This window comes from Fusarium subglutinans (assembly GCF_013396075.1).
Source record: "Fusarium subglutinans strain NRRL 66333 chromosome Unknown NRRL66333_c0000176, whole genome shotgun sequence".
Classification (NCBI taxonomy): Eukaryota; Fungi; Ascomycota; class Sordariomycetes; order Hypocreales; family Nectriaceae; genus Fusarium; species Fusarium subglutinans.
The window spans coordinates 1-19,958 of NW_023502239.1; the positions used below are offsets into that span (position 1 = coordinate 1).

Here is a 19,958-nt window from a genome sequence, read left to right on the forward strand (position 1 = left end):
TTTATTAAATATTTACTATATTAGTTATAGCCTTTACTTTTATATTTACTTATTATTTAAGAAATATAAAGAACCTTTCCTTTATAACCTTATAATGTATTTACATTTTATATTACTAATTTAAATACTAAACTAGATTTATTTCCTTTATACCTTGTATTGCAATGTATAAATAGAATCTATCTGGAGTTTTAAGCTTTTTTATCTTTAACTTTTTCTATATTTTATTAAGTTTAGATATATATGCTTCTAGAGAGGAGAAATCCTTTTGCTTTAATTTAAAGAATACTATTATTATATTATAAATATCTTTATCTAAAGAGTTCTATATTAATCTTTAAATAAGATCCTATATCTGCTTTAGGGTCTTAAAGATATCCTATTTAGATCTTCTAATCTTATCCTGTACTGTACTTAAAATAGTTAATACTAGTATTAGCTTTACTAATACTCTTTTCTAATTAATTATATCCTTATTTGCCTTTATTGCCTTTAGTAATATAACGATATTTTCTGTAATAAACTTTAGCAGACTTCTTAACTCTAGTATTATTACTATATTATTGCTTTAATTTTTATAGTTATTAGCGCCTATTAACTTCTTAGTTAATAGTAATATATATGTTATTAAGTCTATAATAACTTATATATCTTATTATCTAAAATGTGAACTTACTCTGGTACTAATAATCTATATATCTTATTATCTGGACTATAAACTTGCTTTAGTGCTATTTACTTAGCTTATTCTGGTATAGTTAATTAACCTTTATACTAAAATCCTAGTTAAGAGTAATCTTATATATACTGTAGTAGCTAAATTACTGTTATTAAATAATGTTTTAAGGGATTATAAGATAGTATAGTGGCTTAGGTAACTGTTATGTAATATCTTAGAGCTGCTAAAGCTTAAGGCAAGGAGATAACTTAATCTTAATAATACTTTCTTTACTTTTACTAATAATCTGCTTTCTGTTTTACCGCGCTTACCTTAAGGAATCTTTGGATACCTTCTGTAAGTAAGACCTCTCTATAACAGAGGCAAAGAGGTATTTTAATAAGAAATAAATCGTAGTAAAGTAATATTTTTATTAATTTACGCTATTTTATACTTCTTAAGTTAATTTTCTTTAGTATTATAACCATTATGTAGCTTTTAATTAAGTAATGTAGAACTGTTAAAGGATTTACTTTTAGAGATTATAAGTATCTATATAGTTATAGGCTTTAAATTACTAATAATTAGGCATTTTTACACTAAAATAAAAAATCAGGGTTTAAATCCTAATTAAATTAAAAAGTTTTTACTTTTTCTATATAATAATAAGGTATCTACTTTATAAGTCCTGTTATTTAGAGCAATGTATATAGCAATTAAGAACTAAAAGCTATTTTTAAATACGTATTAATTAAGGGTAATTAAAAATAAAAAAAGATAAAATATACTTCTTTATATTATACTTTTAATAATATTTTATAAGTTTTAATTTAATATTATTTCTTAATATAATGTAAAATGCCAGGCTAGTGTATATTAACCTTAACTAGGTAATTATACTGGTAAAAGAAGCTTATCCTATAATGCCTTCCCGTTCTAGATATACATATACTTTTAACTACTTAAAAGAGAGAATTGCTAAATAATAGCTTTTTCTCTAGACGCTGTAGTTTACACAAGGGCTTATAACCTATTAAAGGGGGGTTTTTAGGCTTAAAGAGGTGTGTGTATATTCTCTAGCTAGGATCCTGTGGTCAGGCTATATATAGAGATGTGGGGGCCTGAGGGCCTGAGGCACATATCTTAATATATGTATGTGGCGCATGTCGGGTGTTTATTTTAGCGGACCGAGCTGAATCCACTTCCTCTCGAAAATCAGGCAGCTATACCATTTTCGACTAGGCCGTGGTTCAATAAGGTAGTCGATAATAATAGCCCAGCTGGTCGTCGTACAATAGGAACCACCTACCTGATGTTTTGATCTAATGGATCGACACCCAGCCTCTTCTAAAGGGCTGCCTCAACACAATATTATCAACTGTTGCATATAAACTTCACGCGATTTCGGCAGTCGACATCTCTTTCACGCTCCTTTTATTTCTTCTTCAGAATTTAAAGAACAATTCTGTGCCGTCGAGAACCAATATCATTAGTCGTTTGATTCGAAATCTTTCAACTTCCAGATGCGATCCGAATAAAGGACCTGGGTGCCCTCCGCATACGACATGACGTTCTCGTCGCCTGCGAGGCGCAATCAGTTGCTTTCCAGCCCGGATCGCAACATAGCAGCAACTTTCCTTCTCGATTCGCGAAACAATGAACTGAACCATAGGGATGCTCTGGCTGCGGCACAACTAGAGCATGAACGCGTACGGCAAGCAGCTATACGGGTGTATGAGCTCCATGAGCTACAGGAGGAGCACAAGCGCATAGTTGCTGAGGAGCGCAAAGAGGAGGAGAGACTGAAAGCGGAAGCTGCAGTAGTCGCGGAAGAAAAAAGACTACGAGAACTCAAGGCAAAGACGATCCCTCGTTTACCCCCAGAGCAGCCCGTACCGCAACCACCTCCAGCCAAACCTGAACCTACGAAGACGAACGGAGCAACTCAAATCAAAGACGCGGCACCAGCCTTAGATGCAAAGAAACCCGTTGTCTCTCCTGCGTCAACCCTGGCATCAGCTTCTGCTATGACAGCAAGTTTTACTCAAACGAAACCGAGCAACCCATTCGGCACCACACAACCTGCTTCTGAAAGCCCATCACAGAAGGCAAACGGAGCTACAGCACAATCTACAGCCCCAGCTGCCACGACTATTTCTCAACCTGCAGTCAAGCCTGCAGCACCCACAGTACGGCCTGTGCAGTCTAAATCCGCACCCAACATCGACCGCTATTCCCAGATTCACCAAGAGCTCAAGAAATTACGGAAAGATTTGCAAGCTCAATCCAAGGTCGCCGGGTCGCCTCTTAAGGGCAAGCTCGGTGCTGCTCGACGAGAAATTCGAGTTGCTATTGGTCAATTGACGGGTGGGAAGGGTGCAAATACCCAACCTGTAAGTCATAAGCATCGATTTTCAGACCATTACTAACACTTTCCAGATCAACAAAATCACGGCAGCACTGAAAGAGGCTTTGGAAGGCCGGATACCAAGTCCCCCGATTGATGTCAGTCTCTTTGTGGTTGATAAAAGAGAGCCCGTGGAAAGCTCTCCAAACAATGAGGCTACTCTGCCCTCACTCTTCATATATCTCATCAACATCTGCGCCAAGGGTATTGTCAGCCAGTTCATTAACGAGGGTGGCGCAAATCCTAAGTCAGCAGACCCTGTTGGTGTATTTGCAGCTCATATCTTCTCCACTAAGGAATTCCAATGGCGAGGTCAGTCTTTAGTTGATATCCTCATGGCCAAATATCGAATAGTATGCCCAGTGCTATTCGGCCATAGAGGCAGTGACAAAACTGAACGCGGCCGTATGGCAATTGGCTGGAAGAAGGACGGGCCATCATGGATTACCGAACAAAGCCATAACGATAGGATGACTGGCCTAGGCGCCGGCTTTGCTTCTCTGTCCTTAAGAGATTTCGGGAAATCTTCCAAAAAGAACCCCTACCCACCCACAAATTACTGGAGGGCGCTCGCTTACATCGTCAACTCACCGCCCAATGAGACGTCAAACACTCAATATGTGGTGCTGCGATCCATGATTCAGGGGCATGAGCAGCGTTTTCTCAATTTCTACGGCAATGCAGCTTTGGCAGCACTACGACTTGCTCTCGTCGAGTTTCCCAAGAAGGCACCGCAAAATGCGACTGCTGCTGGCTCCTTGGCTGCCCTGGCAGATGTGCTCAAGACTGAATCTGGGTTGATCTTGACCTAAGAAGCGATAGACGCCCTGCTGTATGATTAACCGAATACCAACTCAAAGAGACTCTCGGCCAGGATGTTGGAATTTTACGAAGCTGAAGGCCGCTCTACTGCAAGATGATCTGTTCTTGGCGGCGTGTTATTTGTTTGATATACTTGTTAAATTATAAGGTGCCATTGGGGTACAAAATGGCCGCTGCTGCTCTATCCTTGTTTGTAGTATACAGGTTTAAGACAAAAAGAAAGAAATACCCGGTCCCTGTATTGGTATCCCTTAAAGTGATCCCAGCCTAAACTCCAAATTTCCTCCAAATTTCCAGATGTTATAGCGTCAATAGATGCCCTTACAACCATTCGTCTTTCGGCCTGGATGCAAACATCACAGGATTAGAAGGAGAACCAACAGTAGGATGAGGACGAATATCAGAGCTGCTATGCAGCAACTGCTGTATCGATCCTCGTTCTGCCGCATCACATATTGAAGTTTCTGAACGCCGGTTGCCAACCGGCCACCAACGCGATCAGCCACAGTATCTACCTCCTCCAACATCTCACGTTGCTCCTCAAGCTCTCTGCCCATATCATCCGCCTGGCGACGTAAGTTACCCACTGTTTGAAACACGCCGTCTAGGTGCTGATCCTGTTCGTGCATCATTTCCATCTGCTGTTGTTGCTCGAACTCGGCGTAGTTATCCTCGGCATCACCATCAATGGCAAACGCATTCGGGTCAGGTAAGTCGCTCGCGTCCACTTTTTTCGCAAGCTCATCGTGCATATCATCGATCTCGCCACCAACCTCTTGGACGAGTCGTTTTCTTCGCGTGACTTCATGCGGTGATAACCCAAATTGGGACGGTTCGGATTCAACAGCTCGAACAGATGCGACCAGATCTGCTAAGTCGTCGGCAAGGGATGACAAGGCGGACTCGAGATCGGAGCGCGCTGATGCGAGTTCAGGAGAATTGGCATCCGTGGAAAGCGAGCGGATCCGGAGATATGACGCGAATAAAGGCCGGGCATTTGCCATCTGGTTGAGAACATCTCTGCGCAGGTCTTGTTAATAGCAACTACGAAGCACCAGAGAGACGAAGACGTACTGTTGGACCTGGAGGAAAGGATCCTCGTCGTTGGTAGAGGACATCATCCTGACAGCGTCAAAGTGACCATACGCAGTAAACACAATGCGCGAGGATTCTGCGCGACTTGGTGGGAAAAGGAGTGGATTAGTTAGTATCAGGCCAGGTGTTTCACGATATTCGAGAGGCTGCGACGACGAAGGTTAGGAGGGATGACGTTGTATGGACCCTGTAGGTGAGCTTATCCCGGAAGTCCAAGGTGAGAGGCCCGCGGTACGTATCTTCATGGCTCACCGAGGACTCACCTACAAATTCGACCCGCACACAAAGATACTGAATTGAGAAAGATAGATGGTTGTGGTTGGGAACTTCGCAAAACCGCTTCCCCATTTGTGTTTTGAAAGCACTAAAGAAAGTTATCTCATTACTACTTCGTATCAGAAAGGCCCAAGTTCAGATACTTCCTCAAACCTATTGACAATTTCGTTAAATCCATACACGACTGTACTTAGTCTTGGGTCGACAGGAGTTGCTACCGATGTCTGGTAGCCAGCATCTCACCGCCAATATTCAAATAAAGGCAACGCTCGGTGAGTAACGGCAGATATATTAAGCTTGTACGTGTTGATCCAGCTTCATCTCGCAGGGCATTACCACTGATAACTCTACAGGGTAGGCCACACAAATATTTAATATGATACCAGAAAAACCCCTGCCATTCAATGGCAACTTCTCATCGCCAGAGGAATATATCGATGAGCTTCTGAAATTTGTGCGAACATCCGAGACTTTTCAGATTCTCTGCGGCGGTGTCCATATTCTTGACTTTTTCACTATCGAGCCTGGCCTCTTTCACTATGCGATTCCCAAAGAGTGGCACGCATTCATTCTCTCAAGAAGTCTCATGGAGTTTCTTGACCTTCTCATGCGGGATGATTTAGACAATCTAAAGCTGGAAGGAGAGCAGCCGCCAGCCAGCCTTATAGATTACATTCGAAAAGTCCGCAATCTTTCTCTCGGTCGATCATTTACGCCCCCTTCAGAGAAATTGCCAGTTCTGCCACGGTCGGTGGCCGTGGGCATGAACGTCAAAAAGACTCACGAAGTCACCAACTTCGCGGACTACTTGGCCCGGCTATCAGAAGACATCAGTTTGCAGTGCGGCTATGAGATATCTCACTACGTGGACTTCGGTAGCGGCCAAAACTATCTGGGCCGGGCCATGGCAAGTGAGCCTTATAACAGGCATGTTGTAGCTGTCGAGGGACGAGAGAACAACGTCACGGCAGCGAGAGGTCTAGACGTGTCCTCTGGATTAGCCGTTAAGCCAAAGGTCATGAGGAATAAGAAGCTATGGACGAAGATTTTAGAAGCGCGGGGACCTGATGGTCAGGAGGACCCAGAGGCCTTGGCTAAGGCTATTCGCGAGGTTGCAGGAGATGAAGCTTTTGAGTTTAGACCCGTCAAAGAACTGGAAGCTGAATATACCGTGGAAAGCGGTAAAGGGTCTGTTCAATACATCTCAGGCCGACTAGAAACTGGCGACCTGGCCGACGTTATTGCCCGAATCAACCCTGAGAGTCAAACCGAGGGCGAGAAGAAGGACCTAAGCCTGATGGCTATGTCAATACATTCTTGCGGAAACCTGTCACACTTTGGAATCCGCTCTCTGGTCCTCAACCCGGACATTCGAGCCGTGGCCATCGTTGGGTGTTGTTACAACTTGATGACCGAGAAACTCGGTCCTCCAACATACAAGCATGCTTTCTTGAGGCCAACTCTCCAAGCTGTCAATGGTCGGCTTGTTCGGGAATCAGAGAAGCATGACCCACAGGGATTCCCGATGAGCCAGAAGTTCTCTACATATCAGGGAGATGGCGTGCGATTGAACATCACAGCCCGCATGATGGCTTGCCAGGCACCGCAGAACTGGACCGAGAAGGAGAGTGCTGGCTTCTTCTCTCGACATTTCTACCGAGCAGTCTTGCAAAAGATGTTTCTTGATCGAGGCGTGGTAAAGAAAGTGCGGCATACAGGTAGCCAAGAAGAATCACAGACGGATACTGCAGCCTCAACCCAAGATGATAGTGAGAGCCCCTTCGACATCAGCACCAATCCAGTCATCATTGGATCACTCAGGAAAAGTTGTTACGGGTCGTTCAAATCCTATGTCCGCGGCGCGGTGGAGAAACTCACGACAAACAACGAGTACAAACAGTATGCAGACGTGATGCAGGAGAAAATGGGCGACATCTCTGACGAGGAGATCGAGAGGTACGAGGCATTGTATGTGCCTCGGAAAAAGGAGCTATGTGCTGTCTGGAGCCTCATGGCATTCAGTGCGATGGCAGTCGAATCCCTTATTGTATCAGACCGGTGGACATTTCTGAAAGAACACGACGATCTTGTCCGTCACGCGTGGGTCGAGACGGTGTTTGACTATGAACAAAGTCCAAGAAACCTGGTTGTCGTTGGAGTTAAGCGGTGATTAAACTTTTGGCTAGGTCGTAATCAGAATGAGATGGGCTGTTTCAAACGACGATACCCGATCCTAACCGCATCCCTGGATGAGGCCCTCTTGAGTACGTACAGGTCGGTGTGTCCATGATGGGGACTCGAGGAGAGATGCGATTAGCTCCTTGTTGCTAGGTAACAAAAAGAATATGTTTGTGTAAGAGGAACTGGGTTTGGTAATTCGTCAGTTGTGGTTATTGGTTGGTAGTGCTAGGCAATATCGGGACGTGGCTGACTCTCCTGAATGGGCGATGTCATGCATGAACCCCCCCTCCGCTTTCTTACGACACTTCAGGAGTGACATTCTCAACCAGACGACAGGACTGGAAGTTCTTAGGTCGATCAGCGGCACAGAACAATAGGAAATATATTTACCCGAACACGGTGTTTCCAGATATTCGATATACTCACCAGATGGTAGTTCTGGCTAGTAACTCAAGATGCTACCACAAGCAGTAGTTATCAGACGTGTCTCTTGAATCGTATTACGATATGATGAGGTGTAAGCCTCTACCCCGGAACCCTTTATCTCGTAGCCCACTTGGCGTTCCGTCCCACAAACAACAGGACAGCTGCCCCTCTTTGCTGATAGGCATTAATGAAGCAGCATCCATTTTCGAGGGCGTGCTGTCTATAGGCCTAGCTGCGCTACCGACTCAGTTTAATCATGGGCTGCCCCGTATGGCACATTGGTCGGCATCTGGTGTCGCATTCAACTTGTCAACTTCGTCATGGTACCCTTTAGTCGGAAGTTGACAGCGTGACATGGACTGCGTCACTCGTAATGCAAGGCAAATATCTAGGCAGGTCGATGCAATGCAAAGCAAAAGCACGCCTACCAACAAGCAGGAGGTCACGCAGTAAATCACGAGTCCAGTCAATGGTGCCATTCCTGAGCCACTGACAAGCGTGATAGAGAAGTCAAGTTTAGACAGGGCTCCTCAAAAAAAAAAAAAGAGCTTTGGACAATGTTGCGCCCGCTGCAACGCCGGCTTTCGTGGGGTAATCACATCACCCTACATGGACAGTTGCACATTGATAATGGAATGAGATTTCTGAGATACTGTGTTGTGGTGTAGTGTCAGAATATACCGAGGTGAGATAGATCAAAGACAGCCGTATTTAGACGCGTGCAGCGGATGAGAGTCATGCAATGTGACGGCGACGGACCTGCTTAGAGACATGATAGGCAGCGATCCATTATGCCATCTTGATATTGGGGTGTCCTGCCACGGGATTCGAAACATAGCTGATGGATTCAGGCATCATGTCACTCTTGTTCGTTGGTGCTGAAAGCAAGGCAGCGGCTACAGTCCCAGGGACAGCTGACGCCTAGAGAGGTATATTCGGCTGCACAAATCTTCTCTGTAAGTATGCATGTATGCGACTTTGAGGCGAAGTCGTGCCATAGAATCATGGGCAGTGCTTCCGATGTCTCGGCCATACCGATCCAACATTGGCAGTTGGGATGCCCGAAAGCTGGGGTTTCTAGGGTGTTTCCAATTGTGGAAAGCCACAGGATCCTGTAGCTAGGGTCCATCATCTATTGTTGGAGCTGACCCGAGCTGGATCCATGGATGTCTCCAAAATGACAAGTCTGAATGAATTGTGACGTTTCCAAGGTGAAGAAAAGGGCATTTTATTATATCCGAGAAAATGCACATGTGACGGTGAAGAGGTGAAGCACAGCAAGGTAAGGTAGGTAGGTAAGGTAGCTGCCGGTCGGTGAGTGACTTCCAATTGCTTGTTACTTTACGGAGTACAGAAGGTATCATCCCCATCCTTTCCAAAGGAGGATGATCTTTGGACACCTCACTTATGGCAATATCACACGCTCTAACCGAAAGCCATGAAGCTCACCTCATTCTCATCGGCTACCAACACCTATACGTCGTCATCCTTTACAACCCTGTCGTTGGCCTGATGAATGCATTCAGGTTCAAAGATCGTTCGCTTATTGGATGGAACCAACAAAATACTACTCTTTGGCTGGCTTTGGTTCCAGCCATGACCTACCTAGTTAGTTGAGGTTGAGCTGATCGAGGCAAGCAGCAACTCCGTATCCCTCACGTGGACGCGAAAAGGATTGAGATAGTGAATACTCAACAGTTGTCAAGTCAATAAATCCAATTTTATAAGGGACTACGAACAGAAAACGTTACGATACGGCTCATCTAGCTCCTGGCTGCTGCCGTAGGCCATGGATCATGGTTCACGTTCTTGGTTGTGACCACTTTTGCCTTACTTCGTCTACCTTACTTACTTGTACACCACAACACAAGGATCTCGTCCTCTTCCGATCTTCCCAAGTCAGTGCAAGGATAGTCTAGAGGGCAGCTCACCACTTGCCTGCCCCCACGCACCAAAACCGACTTGATATTCAGATGGGATGGGCTACTTGGAGAGAGTGCCCCAGGGGCCTGAACCTATCAGAATATCCGTTTGTCGTTGACTCCTACATCACGAGCCGATCTCAGGATGATTGTGACGCACTCATATCGAAGAAATATCAGATTTTTAATAGCAACGTAGTGAGAGCATGGTTGTCATGCGGCAGCGTTACATGGCACATTTCCCGATGCTCTGTGCTCAAGGGGGCCACAACCCAGACGTGTTCAAACATGGAGGACAGCCGATTCCTTCCAGCTTTGGCCATATGCTTCCTGCAGTCGCTGTCGTAGAACAACCTCGGCCACAATCATAGATGCCATCTGCACTTCACGGGCTCTGCCGTACCTGAACAGAAGCAATGTGTGTTTGTGTGCATCGGACATTGGGCCAAGATCTGCAACTAAGCAGCCCTCAGGAGCCTTTCCTGACGTGAATCTGTCCATCTCCCGTGGATAACGTTGATCAATGTTTTGCTCATGAAGCTCTACTGTACACACAGGCAAATGGCAATGTTCAGAGTGTCTCTAACAAACGATGAGCTGCCAGCAGGTTTTTTGAAGTCAAGCCACTGGCAGAGAGAGGAAGAGAGGGAGACATCAAAGCCACCTCAGTGTCCCGAAGAGAGCAGTCAGGGTACCCCACCTGTGCGTGTCCATCAACGTTTCTGCCCCTGCTGCCGTCATAGCCAACTCGGCCAACTGGACTACAGGCTGCAGGCATTACAAATGTACTAAATCGGGTCCGTACAGTATAAAGGCTACTACTGATATTATAAGAGGCTAATTAGAGATTATACCCATCTTTTGAGATATTTTGATTTATTATAGAGGGTCTTTAATCAGGTATTTTCTAATATACTGTACTTACTACTAGGCTATAGATCCCTCCTATTAGAGGTACCGGTTCGTAGTGATCTACAATACGCGATACATTTGTAATGCCTGCAGCCTGTAGTCCCCCAAGTTGGCCATGGCCGGACCTGGTCTCAGACGGCAAAACCCTGCCTGCAGGGCTGGGCTCGATCGAGGGACGTGCCCTTCCCGTTCGGCTTAAAGATAGCGATACTTGGAGCAGTTGAAGTTACTCTTTAAAAGGTAAGATCAGGAAGAGAGTTAATAACATGGGGTTACCCTTATCGTGCCCTCCATTGTCTGGCCTGGACTCACCTCCAACCTTTCTCAATTCCCTCGCAAACCTCTTCGCCTTCAAATCTTGCCTGCACTCTAAGATCAAATCAAAGTTTACCAGGTTTTCGGACACTGGCCGCTCCTTCGTCTCTTATTCCTCTCCAGCTTATTAGCCCAAACCTTGCAACAACGCTGAGACCAAATATCTTCATGATCGAGCCAGTCACTCGATTTCTACATTGCGCCGACTTGTCGCAAGCTACAAGCAGCTTGACTCTGCCAACCGTAGAACATTTGCATTGCGCTCCATCTACACCTTGACCCAATCCCGTTGCACAAGAGCCCCAGACCTCTCCAATGCTAGCCGTTCATCATGAACGCGCAGGTATCATTTCTTGTAAGTGTTACGCCTCCCCGCAGAAGAATTGACCCTCTTGTGTATCAGCAGCCGTTGGAAGTAACTTTCCAAAGAACTACTTCGATCCTGACATTTTATCTCCAGGATGGCACATATACGCTGATTCACATTCCTCTCAGCCTTTACTCGACCCTGCTCCAGCCAATTCTCCGAGTACTTCTGCCGCAATCTCAGGGAACGGGTGGCCTGCGTGATTCGCCCGAGTACGAGTTGCAGGGACTCACGCCTGATGGCCAGCATGGCTTTCTGAATATTAGCATCACTCCTCTTGAGTGTTCGGTTGTCTGTCACACCTCATGGGCTCAGAATGTCTTCGAGCCAGTCCTTAAAGCTATGCCGCGCGACACTGCGAAAACTGTTTCCGTTTCCAAAGAATCCTATATGGTGCTTTCAGTCATAAGCGCTGGGCTCGATGCAGGCGGTCGTGTGATGGAATTGACCTCTCCGCTGGCCCTCGCTGGTATCCCCATCTTCTTCATCACGACCTATTATTCAGACTTTATCCTAGTCCCTACAAAAGAGCGGGAAAACGTTGTCAAGTCTCTCATCGCAAAAGGTTTCGAGCTGTCCGATAACGAGTCCAACTTCATCACTTCCGCTGCAAATCACAAGCAGGGCGCTGGATTGTCTGCAACTTCTCCGCCACATGAAGGTCTCCCTCTCAATGTCGCTGAGTTGCAAACACGGATTTTTGGTACACTTAAGAAGAGGCATGTGGCACCCCAGATTGAGGAAACGCTTGAATTAGTGCAATGTTCCGGCCGCGAAGCATCGCAGCTTGCAAACTTCACCCATCAAAGGCCTTCAATTAGCCGCCACGCAACAGGAAACGGCCGCCGACCAAGCTGGGCAGACAATGTGGACACAAAACTCTATACATGCATCATCTCAGCGCTCGTCTCGCAGCCTCGATTTATGTCCGTCACTCTTGCTCAGGATGACCCGCCGTCCCTGTTGCTCGACAAGAATCTTCTCTACATATTTGGCGACTCCCTTGTCGGGGACACAGATGCTAGCCTGATACCGATCTTCCTGGACCTGAAAACTCTTCCTCTGGAGGCCACGGGTATTGTTTGCGGTGTCGCTGGTATACTCGTACAAGACACTCAGATAGCGGCGAGTTCTGAATTATCTTATCTCTCGACTGCTCAGGCAGGTGCTGTGATTCTTTCTGAAGAGCAGTCCGTACGGGCCATGGGTATATTGAAGCCATTGCTCAGTGAAGAGCTGTAATGCTTTGAGCTTGATCAATACGTGCGATAGAAGATGAGACCGTCACAATGATGTAAAATTATGGAAAGCTCACAATCTATGAGCAGGTGGCAATGGCGCAACGGAGATGGCGTTTGTTTTCTAGGCAGCCGGGATGTTGGATTTGTGTAAAACCATTATTCGACTTGAGAATTTTAGTATTTTGTCAGAGGAACAGAGATCCTGGAGATGCGCCTGGCTTCCATATTGATGTCATGTTATAGTACTACGTAAAACACTTCTTTGCTGATCTCATAAATCCGTCGGGGCCTCCCATGCCGCGCTGCATGGCCCTCAATTGTTTTTGAAATATTGGAAGCAATCGAAGTCAGAGAATTCGTAAGGCATTTTGGGGGTTGAACTCCTGGCAACAATGACGCTCGGCGGTTGTCAAGTCTATCGACAAAATACCGTCTTATAAAGTACCTATCTTTGGCCAGTATATCGTTTTCCGTGACCTTAAACATCTTTCTAGGATTATCTTTATCAATAATTGCCAACCCCGTGTCTCAAGAATCAAACGGTAAGCTGACTTGAAGGAAAGGGATCACGATATCAGGACCTCAATTCTTACTTCCCCTTTTTCTTCTCCTGCTTCTCTTCCTTTACCAACCCGGACTTTACAAACCCATCTCTAGCTACGGCATTAATGAGCGCAAACCTTTTAGGTCCTAGCTGAACACCGCCGTACCACCTCGTCACCACCACCATGGCATCCCAGATATCCATGACCTGCATCAGATGCAATATCCTTCCACCGGCAGCTGTCTCGCCGTCATCATCACAGTCCTGGAAACTCGTAGCCCCAGGTCCACGAATCCGCCATGCTGTCATGTTGTGCGTGGCGCTGCGTATGCGTCTGTCTGATGAGAGCAAAAGTTGGACGTAATATCGAGCCTGATCAGGTGAAGTTACTCGTGCGACATGTGCTAAGAATGTTGATTTTGACTCTGTCACAAGATCGGATAGGACCCATTCCGGAGGAGGAAAGTCTGGTTGCTCGTAGTCTTGTTCAGGTGTCGATGGAGCTGGGGCCTCACTTTCAGGCTCTGGTTTCTGCTCCTCAGCACGCCGCGTGAACTCCTCCACGGCATCGAATAGACAGACCAGGCCCTCTTGAAACACTTCGCCCAGAGCGTCTCGGAAGAGTGCCAGGTCACGAGCACCAGCGCCTTTGACACCACCGGAACTATGGTGTGTACTGAGGGCACTGGGGGGCTTAGAGGGGTAATCGGACGGGAATTTGAGACGCAGAGAGGATGCATCGCCCGGCAGTTTGAGAATAAATACAGAGGAGTCGTCTTCTGTCGGGGTGAGGCTGCCGTCGCCGTAGATGGAATTAATTGCTTCGACTTCATCCTGAAGTTCTTCGGACATCGTCCGAGCAGTGAGGGGTTGAATGAAAGGAGATTGAGGGTCTTGAGGTTTCAGTTTGTTAAAAGCACCTTAAACCTTGTGATAGATTTCAAGAAAGAGTACATTTGAGATTGCTCTGAGAACTCACGTTAGTTCCGTTGCAGGTCTAACAATATTCCAATGTTTCTTACAGTTGACACTGGATGCACCTTTTAACCTGCAGAACCCCACATTAGTCCATCCATTTCACCTCATTGATCCACTAAATCCCCATTCCTCTCTTACGTAGGTAGGTTGTATGCCTTCAACAAACCATGTCGTGATAAATGGACAAGATACATGGAATGGCCATGTACTTAGAACAAATTGATATTGAGCGAGTACACTAGACTATGGGGCGGCGCAAACAGTAATCGAATACCGGCCATCTGACCTATCACCCAGCATGACCTATCTATAGCTTCAACACAGAAACAACCAGTAATGCAACATTAGTATCACATTACTCGTCCATAACAGCCGCAAACTTGTCTGTCATCTTCTGTTGAATCTCCTCGTACTAGAATTGAGTTAGCACATGCATTGTGTTTGCTACCAAAGAACAACTTACTCTCTTGGAGATCACATCCTGGCCGTCGGTGGGAACCTCGAACTTCAGCTGTCGTAGGTTGGCTTGCAGGTCAGAAGTAGCCTCTCGTACCTTGGCCCAGCTCTGGCCCTGCGCGATGACCTTCTGGGCTTCGTCGTGGAAGCCCACCATGAGCTTCATCATCCACTCTGTCTTCCAGATAGGACAAAACTGGTCATAGTCCGAGTAACCGTTTTGCTGCAAGAAATCTTCCTTGATCAGGCCCGCAATATCCAACGTAATCTTGTCAGGATCAGACAGGGCACTCTTTCCAACAAGCTGAACAACCTGGTCGAGCTCCTCGGAATCAGAAAGAAGTTGCTTGATGCGGTCGCGGAGTCGAGGGAAGTCGGGGTAATTCTTCTCGTAATACTTATCCAAAATGGTGTTATACTTGCTGTAAGATAACGATGTGTTGATGGAAGGGAAATGTTTTCGCTGCGCAAGCTTCTTGTCGAGACCCCAGAAGACCTGCACAATACCCAGAGTGGATGTAGTAACGGGATCCGAGAAATCACCACCAGGAGGACTGACGGCACCGACAATACTGACACTACCCTCGCGTTCGGGAGAACCAAGAGTCTGAACGCGACCTGCTCGCTCGTAGAACGAGGCAAGCTTGGCACCCAGGTAGGCGGGGAAACCCTGATCAGCAGGCATTTCTCCTAGACGACCAGAAAGTTCTCGAAGAGCCTCAGCCCATCGGGAAGAGGAGTCAGCCATCATGGCCACGTTAAGACCCTGGTCGCGGAAATATTCGGCAACAGTAATTCCAGTGTAAATGGAGGCTTCTCGGGCAGCGACGGGCATGTTCGAGGTGTTGGCAATGAGCGTAGTTCGCTTCATGATAGGCTCCTTACGGCCATCGACCTCAATGGTAAGCTCGGGGAAATCTTTTAAGACTTCGGCCATCTCATTGCCTCGCTCACCACAGCCGACATAGACGATAACGTCACTGTTTGAGAATTTCGACACAGACTGACTAATGACGGTCTTTCCGCAGCCGAAAGCACCAGGAATTGCGACGGTACCACCTTGAACACTAGGGAAAAGAGCGTCGAGAACTCGCTGACCGACAATGAAGGGCTGATCGGCGGACTTCTTGTCGTTGGAGGGACGTGGCACTCGGACAGGCCAGGACTGCATCATGGGGTACTCTGTCTTCTTGCCATCGAACTCGACCTCGAGGATGTTCTCGACGACGGTGTATTCGCCCTTGGCAGCGATTTTGGTAACGGTTCCTCGTGCACGAGGAGGGAACAGAATCTTGTGGTCTGCGAGAAAAGAGTTCTCGAAGACAGAGCCCCAGACATCGCCACCGGAAAGGTGGTCGCCGACCTTAACGGAGGGTGTGAACTCCCACTTCTTCTCGCGGTCGAGGGCGGGGACGGCGATACCGCGGGGGATATAAATGGACTTGGCCATCTTGGAAATAGCCTCGAGGGGACGCTGAATACCGTCGTAGATGCCATTGAGGAGACCGGGACCGAGTTCAACTGACAAGGGCTTTCCGGTACGGGTAACAGGGTCACCCACCATGACGCCGGCTGCGATGACGATTAGCTTGTTATTGTTGTAGGTTCATCGTGGGCCTTCATACATGTCTCCTCGTAAACCTGAATAGAGGCCTGGTCGCCACTGATTCGAATAACTTCACCAACGAGATTGTCATGTCCTACTCTGACCTACAATAGCGGTGGGTTAGATCGTGGTGGATGATGACGATGGAGGATGATAGCAACTGACCAACTCGTACATGGCAACACCAATCATGTCCTCAGCCACAACGACGGGACTGTATAAAGTCAGCATGACATGTTGACAGTCAAAACATCGGTTCGAGTGTATTTTTGGGGACCGAGAATAGATCGCAGGCTCAAGAAAACGATAGGTACTGACCCAGAAATGGAGTAGATTTTACCTGCAGATAGTGTTAGAGACACCGCAAGGTGCTTGAACTTGGTTAAAGAACATACCGGTTTGATATCCATCTTCCTCATTGGTCTTGCTGCTGTTATTAGCAGCCTTTGATGTTTTCTACAGATGGCTGCAAGTCAGTATCGAGAACCAAGCAGCATGAAATGCGCCGCGTTGTCGCCAGCAAGCTTGGGGGAGGTCGGGAATCAACGCACCGGAGGCATCTTCAACGACGAAACTGGCGCGTTGTCTAATTGAAGATGAGGAGAGGTAGGAGAATGCGGCGACTGGGGCCGGATGGAAGATGTTGTCGAACCGGGGGAGAGGGTTGACGAAGGAGGCGGCTGGGATGAAGGTTGAGGTGTTGATGAAGGTGAATATGGAGACAGAGACGGAGATGGAGATGGTGGTGGAGAGTTTGGCAGAGGCACTTGACGAGCTATGTCCACCAACGCTAGAGCTGCTGCTGCTGCTGCTTTCCCAGCTCTTGAGTGGAGCCAGGATGATGACGATGCTTTGCGGGTGGGGTCTCGAACAGCAGCAACGTAAATGGGAGGCGCAGGGGCTCTACCACTGAAGCTCCCTCTGTAACGGCTCCCTCTGGCCCCGGGGCCTGAGCTAAGGCTATCGTCGTCACTGTCGCTCCCTTGCTCTTGCTGGCTGTTGTTGTCGTCGTCTTCGCCTCTGGTGCGGATCAGATCCAGCAGGGAACGCCTCGCTCTAAGAGTAGGACGAATGCCGAGCATAAGCTACGGTTGATGCCTTTTTCTTGCGATAAATATTTTGTGGTTTCAAGCTCGGAGAAGTGTAAGTGGGAGATCTGGAGTATGTTGTTGATTAAGGTACGGATAGATGGGAGCCAATACCTATTACGTAGCTGAGCTATAGGTTACCTAGCGCTTGGACGGAGGCTGTACTGAAACACTACCTTAGTAACTTATGCACAGCGCTACTGACCTCAGTGCCCAGTCCAAGGTTGCCGATCGACATTAACTCGAGGGTACTGCTTGATTAAACTACTAACCTAGGTATGCAAAGTCTTGGAAGCCCAAAACCTCAAACTTCCCAACTCCCCAACTTCAGTTGCTGGGAATACGAGACTTAAATTCTTTGCGCCATCACATCGGTTTACTTTGTCTTCTTATCCTTATTCTCCCTCTCCCACTGCTCTCCCAGCTCCTTCACCTCCTGGTTTGTCTTCTCTATAGACTCTCTGGCTCCAGGCCAAAGCTTACGACCCCGACCTGTTTCAAACAATCTGTAAACCGCGGGCACATCAGTCCCATCCATAAGCAAGTTGTAAAACTTTCGGTCGTTCCACCACAGCTTCCAGGCTTCCCAAGTGAAGCACCCCAAACGATCGGTGACTCCTGTGCCTGCTGCTTGGTTCAGAAACTCGTAGGTTGGCTTCGCCCTCCAACGAAATCCAGGATGAGGAGCCGGGCCTCTCTGGAGTGTCTTGACAACATAATCATAGTGATCGTCAATATCTCTACGCCTCTCTTCGGCAGACGGCATGGGGTAGTCTCCAGACCACAAGCTCGCTAGAGCCATGGTAGTGAGATCGTAAAGTACGAATGGAGGTCTCATGATAATCATATGGCCAAGAAACGCCAAAGACTCGGGAAACTGCTCCGAGACAAAGCCATGGAAAAGACGTGCAAACTTGCTTTCCTCGCCGTAGAACTTGGTCGCTTCAATCCGCCTGTGGTGGTCAGGGGCAATGGCCGGGTCGGTCGGATCACCAGGGCCCTTGACGATAGAAAAGTCATAACCATAGCCGGAGCAGAAGATGATGGCATCGACATCTTCTAAGATCGTACCGTCTGTAAGAGTAATAGTCTTGGGACCAGTTACTTCCTCGATGCCCTGTACAGATTTGACTGTACCATCTTTGAGGTTATCTGCCAGATGCTCGGAGAACAATGGAACTCGATGCAGGACTCCATCAACTGGTCGGGTACCGAATACTTCCCTCAAGTGTGGCCATTCTTTATCTCGCATATTGATCATCATCTTGGTCATGAGACCTGCAAAAAGATTTGGCATGATGTTGCCTATTGTTCTCACACAAATGGACACACGACGACTCAATGTGTGCTCGAAAGCCTTGCCCCTGACTCTCCTGGGGAGCTAGTAATGATCAGGATCTGAAGCTAAAGCTGAAGTTGGCTGGAGCTGGAGTTCTTACCACGAAGACGGTGCCACGATGGCTAAGATAGACCTTGTTGGTTCCAGCTTTGACCAAGAACGAGGTCGAATCCACACCAGTTGCGCCAATACCTACGACAACCACGTTTTTGCCCTGGTACTTCGAGGCGTCTTTGAACTGTCGCGAGTGAATGGCATCGCCAGAAAACCTCTCTAGACCTCTTACACGGGGGAGATGGCGGGTGTTGAGCATGCCTGTAGCGACAACTACACGACCGAATGTTCTGACCTCTCCAACCCCCGTTTTAACATCCTTGAGAAAGACCCTCCAGGCCTTTCGTAGCCCATCGCGTTCTATATGGTCAACTGAGACTGAGAATTGTATATGCGGATATAGGTCAAACTGTTCGGCGTAAGATTCGAAGTATCTTTCGAGATCCTTCTGAGGGGGGTGCACGGGGAAGTCTAGAAACACTATGAGCTTCACGACCATACGAGCAATGTACGGCTGGCTTACCATCAGGCATAGGGAAATCAGTAATGGAACACTGGAAGCTATTAATGTTGCGATCTGCCCCATTTGAAGAGAAAAAGAAACATACGCATTGCTTGGAGGTGTTGGCTGTCGTGTACTCCAATGCAGTTGTCTGCTCGATATTGTTTGACGCATGCCATGTTCCACCAACGTATTCTTGTCTTTCAAACGCTGTTACGCTGAGTCCCTGTTCGCGAAGGTTCTTCAGTGCTAGAAGACCAAGTGGTCCTGCTCCTACCACGCAGACGTCAGGGTTGAGTTCTTGATTCTGGGCATCCATGATTTAGTAAGAATATTATTTTGATATGGGCCTAAGAAGAACATACAAAATTGCGTGTCTCTGCTCCTATATATCCTCACATTCTATTAGTATTGGATATTAACAACAGCGTAAAGATCCGAACTGCCGCGCGAGGTAGTGATCGCGCTTAATGCTGACACTCCTGAACGGCGCCAGAATGGAAGCCGTCAGCTTTTAGATCATCACGTAGGGTTACGACGCATAAAACAGATGAGATAAGCTGATCCCAACCAGTAAAGAAATGCTATTGCCAACGGAGCTGCTTATTGTAACGAGTTGGGATGTATCCGAGAAAGTCTCCGGAGCTCCTTGGTATTCGCACCAGCAAGGGTGTGGGATTGTACTTCCACTGGTTTTATGTGTCCGGCCTATCCCTTTTTCTGGGAGACACGTCTTCTCTTCTTTGATGATATGGTGTTGAGAATGTAG

General features: G+C 47.1%; 6 protein-coding genes across 6 annotated transcripts; 3 read left to right on the forward strand and 3 right to left on the reverse strand.

The window, feature by feature from the left end:
- Positions 1–2,223: 2,223 nt before the first annotated feature.
- On the forward strand, positions 2,224–3,877 carry FSUBG_10260 (RNA export mediator GLE1; the record flags this gene model as incomplete). The annotated part of the gene is made up of 2 exons (XM_036674820.1): positions 2,224–3,051; positions 3,098–3,877. The coding sequence occupies 2 exons, from the start codon at positions 2,224–2,226 to the stop codon at positions 3,875–3,877; spliced, it is 1,608 nt and encodes a 535-aa protein (XP_036534221.1).
- A 366-nt stretch (positions 3,878–4,243) lies between these two features.
- Positions 4,244–5,008, reverse strand: FSUBG_10261 (t-SNARE affecting a late golgi compartment 1; the record flags this gene model as incomplete). The annotated part of the gene is made up of 2 exons (XM_036674821.1): positions 4,244–4,907; positions 4,962–5,008. The coding sequence occupies 2 exons, from the start codon at positions 5,006–5,008 to the stop codon at positions 4,244–4,246; spliced, it is 711 nt and encodes a 236-aa protein (XP_036534222.1).
- A 626-nt stretch (positions 5,009–5,634) lies between these two features.
- FSUBG_10262 (uncharacterized protein) lies at positions 5,635–7,428 on the forward strand (the record flags this gene model as incomplete). Its single annotated transcript, XM_036674822.1, has 1 exon — positions 5,635–7,428. One exon carries the CDS (start codon positions 5,635–5,637, stop codon positions 7,426–7,428), a length of 1,794 nt encoding a protein of 597 aa, XP_036534223.1.
- Positions 7,429–11,345: 3,917 nt separating this feature from the next.
- Positions 11,346–12,623, forward strand: FSUBG_10263 (uncharacterized protein; the record flags this gene model as incomplete). The annotated part of the gene is made up of 1 exon (XM_036674823.1): positions 11,346–12,623. One exon carries the CDS (start codon positions 11,346–11,348, stop codon positions 12,621–12,623), a length of 1,278 nt encoding a protein of 425 aa, XP_036534224.1.
- Positions 12,624–13,211: 588 nt separating this feature from the next.
- On the reverse strand, positions 13,212–14,018 carry FSUBG_10264 (YIH1; the record flags this gene model as incomplete). The annotated part of the gene is made up of 1 exon (XM_036674824.1): positions 13,212–14,018. One exon carries the CDS (start codon positions 14,016–14,018, stop codon positions 13,212–13,214), a length of 807 nt encoding a protein of 268 aa, XP_036534225.1.
- A 481-nt stretch (positions 14,019–14,499) lies between these two features.
- FSUBG_10265 (v-type proton ATPase catalytic subunit A) lies at positions 14,500–19,508 on the reverse strand (the record flags this gene model as incomplete). Its single annotated transcript, XM_036674825.1, has 11 exons — positions 14,500–14,556; positions 14,608–16,172; positions 16,226–16,310; positions 16,372–16,420; positions 16,525–16,546; positions 16,602–16,662; positions 16,758–17,226; positions 17,675–18,675; positions 18,734–19,158; positions 19,211–19,241; positions 19,296–19,508. The coding sequence occupies 11 exons, from the start codon at positions 19,506–19,508 to the stop codon at positions 14,500–14,502; spliced, it is 3,978 nt and encodes a 1,325-aa protein (XP_036534226.1).
- Between the last annotated feature and the right edge of the window lie 450 nt (positions 19,509–19,958).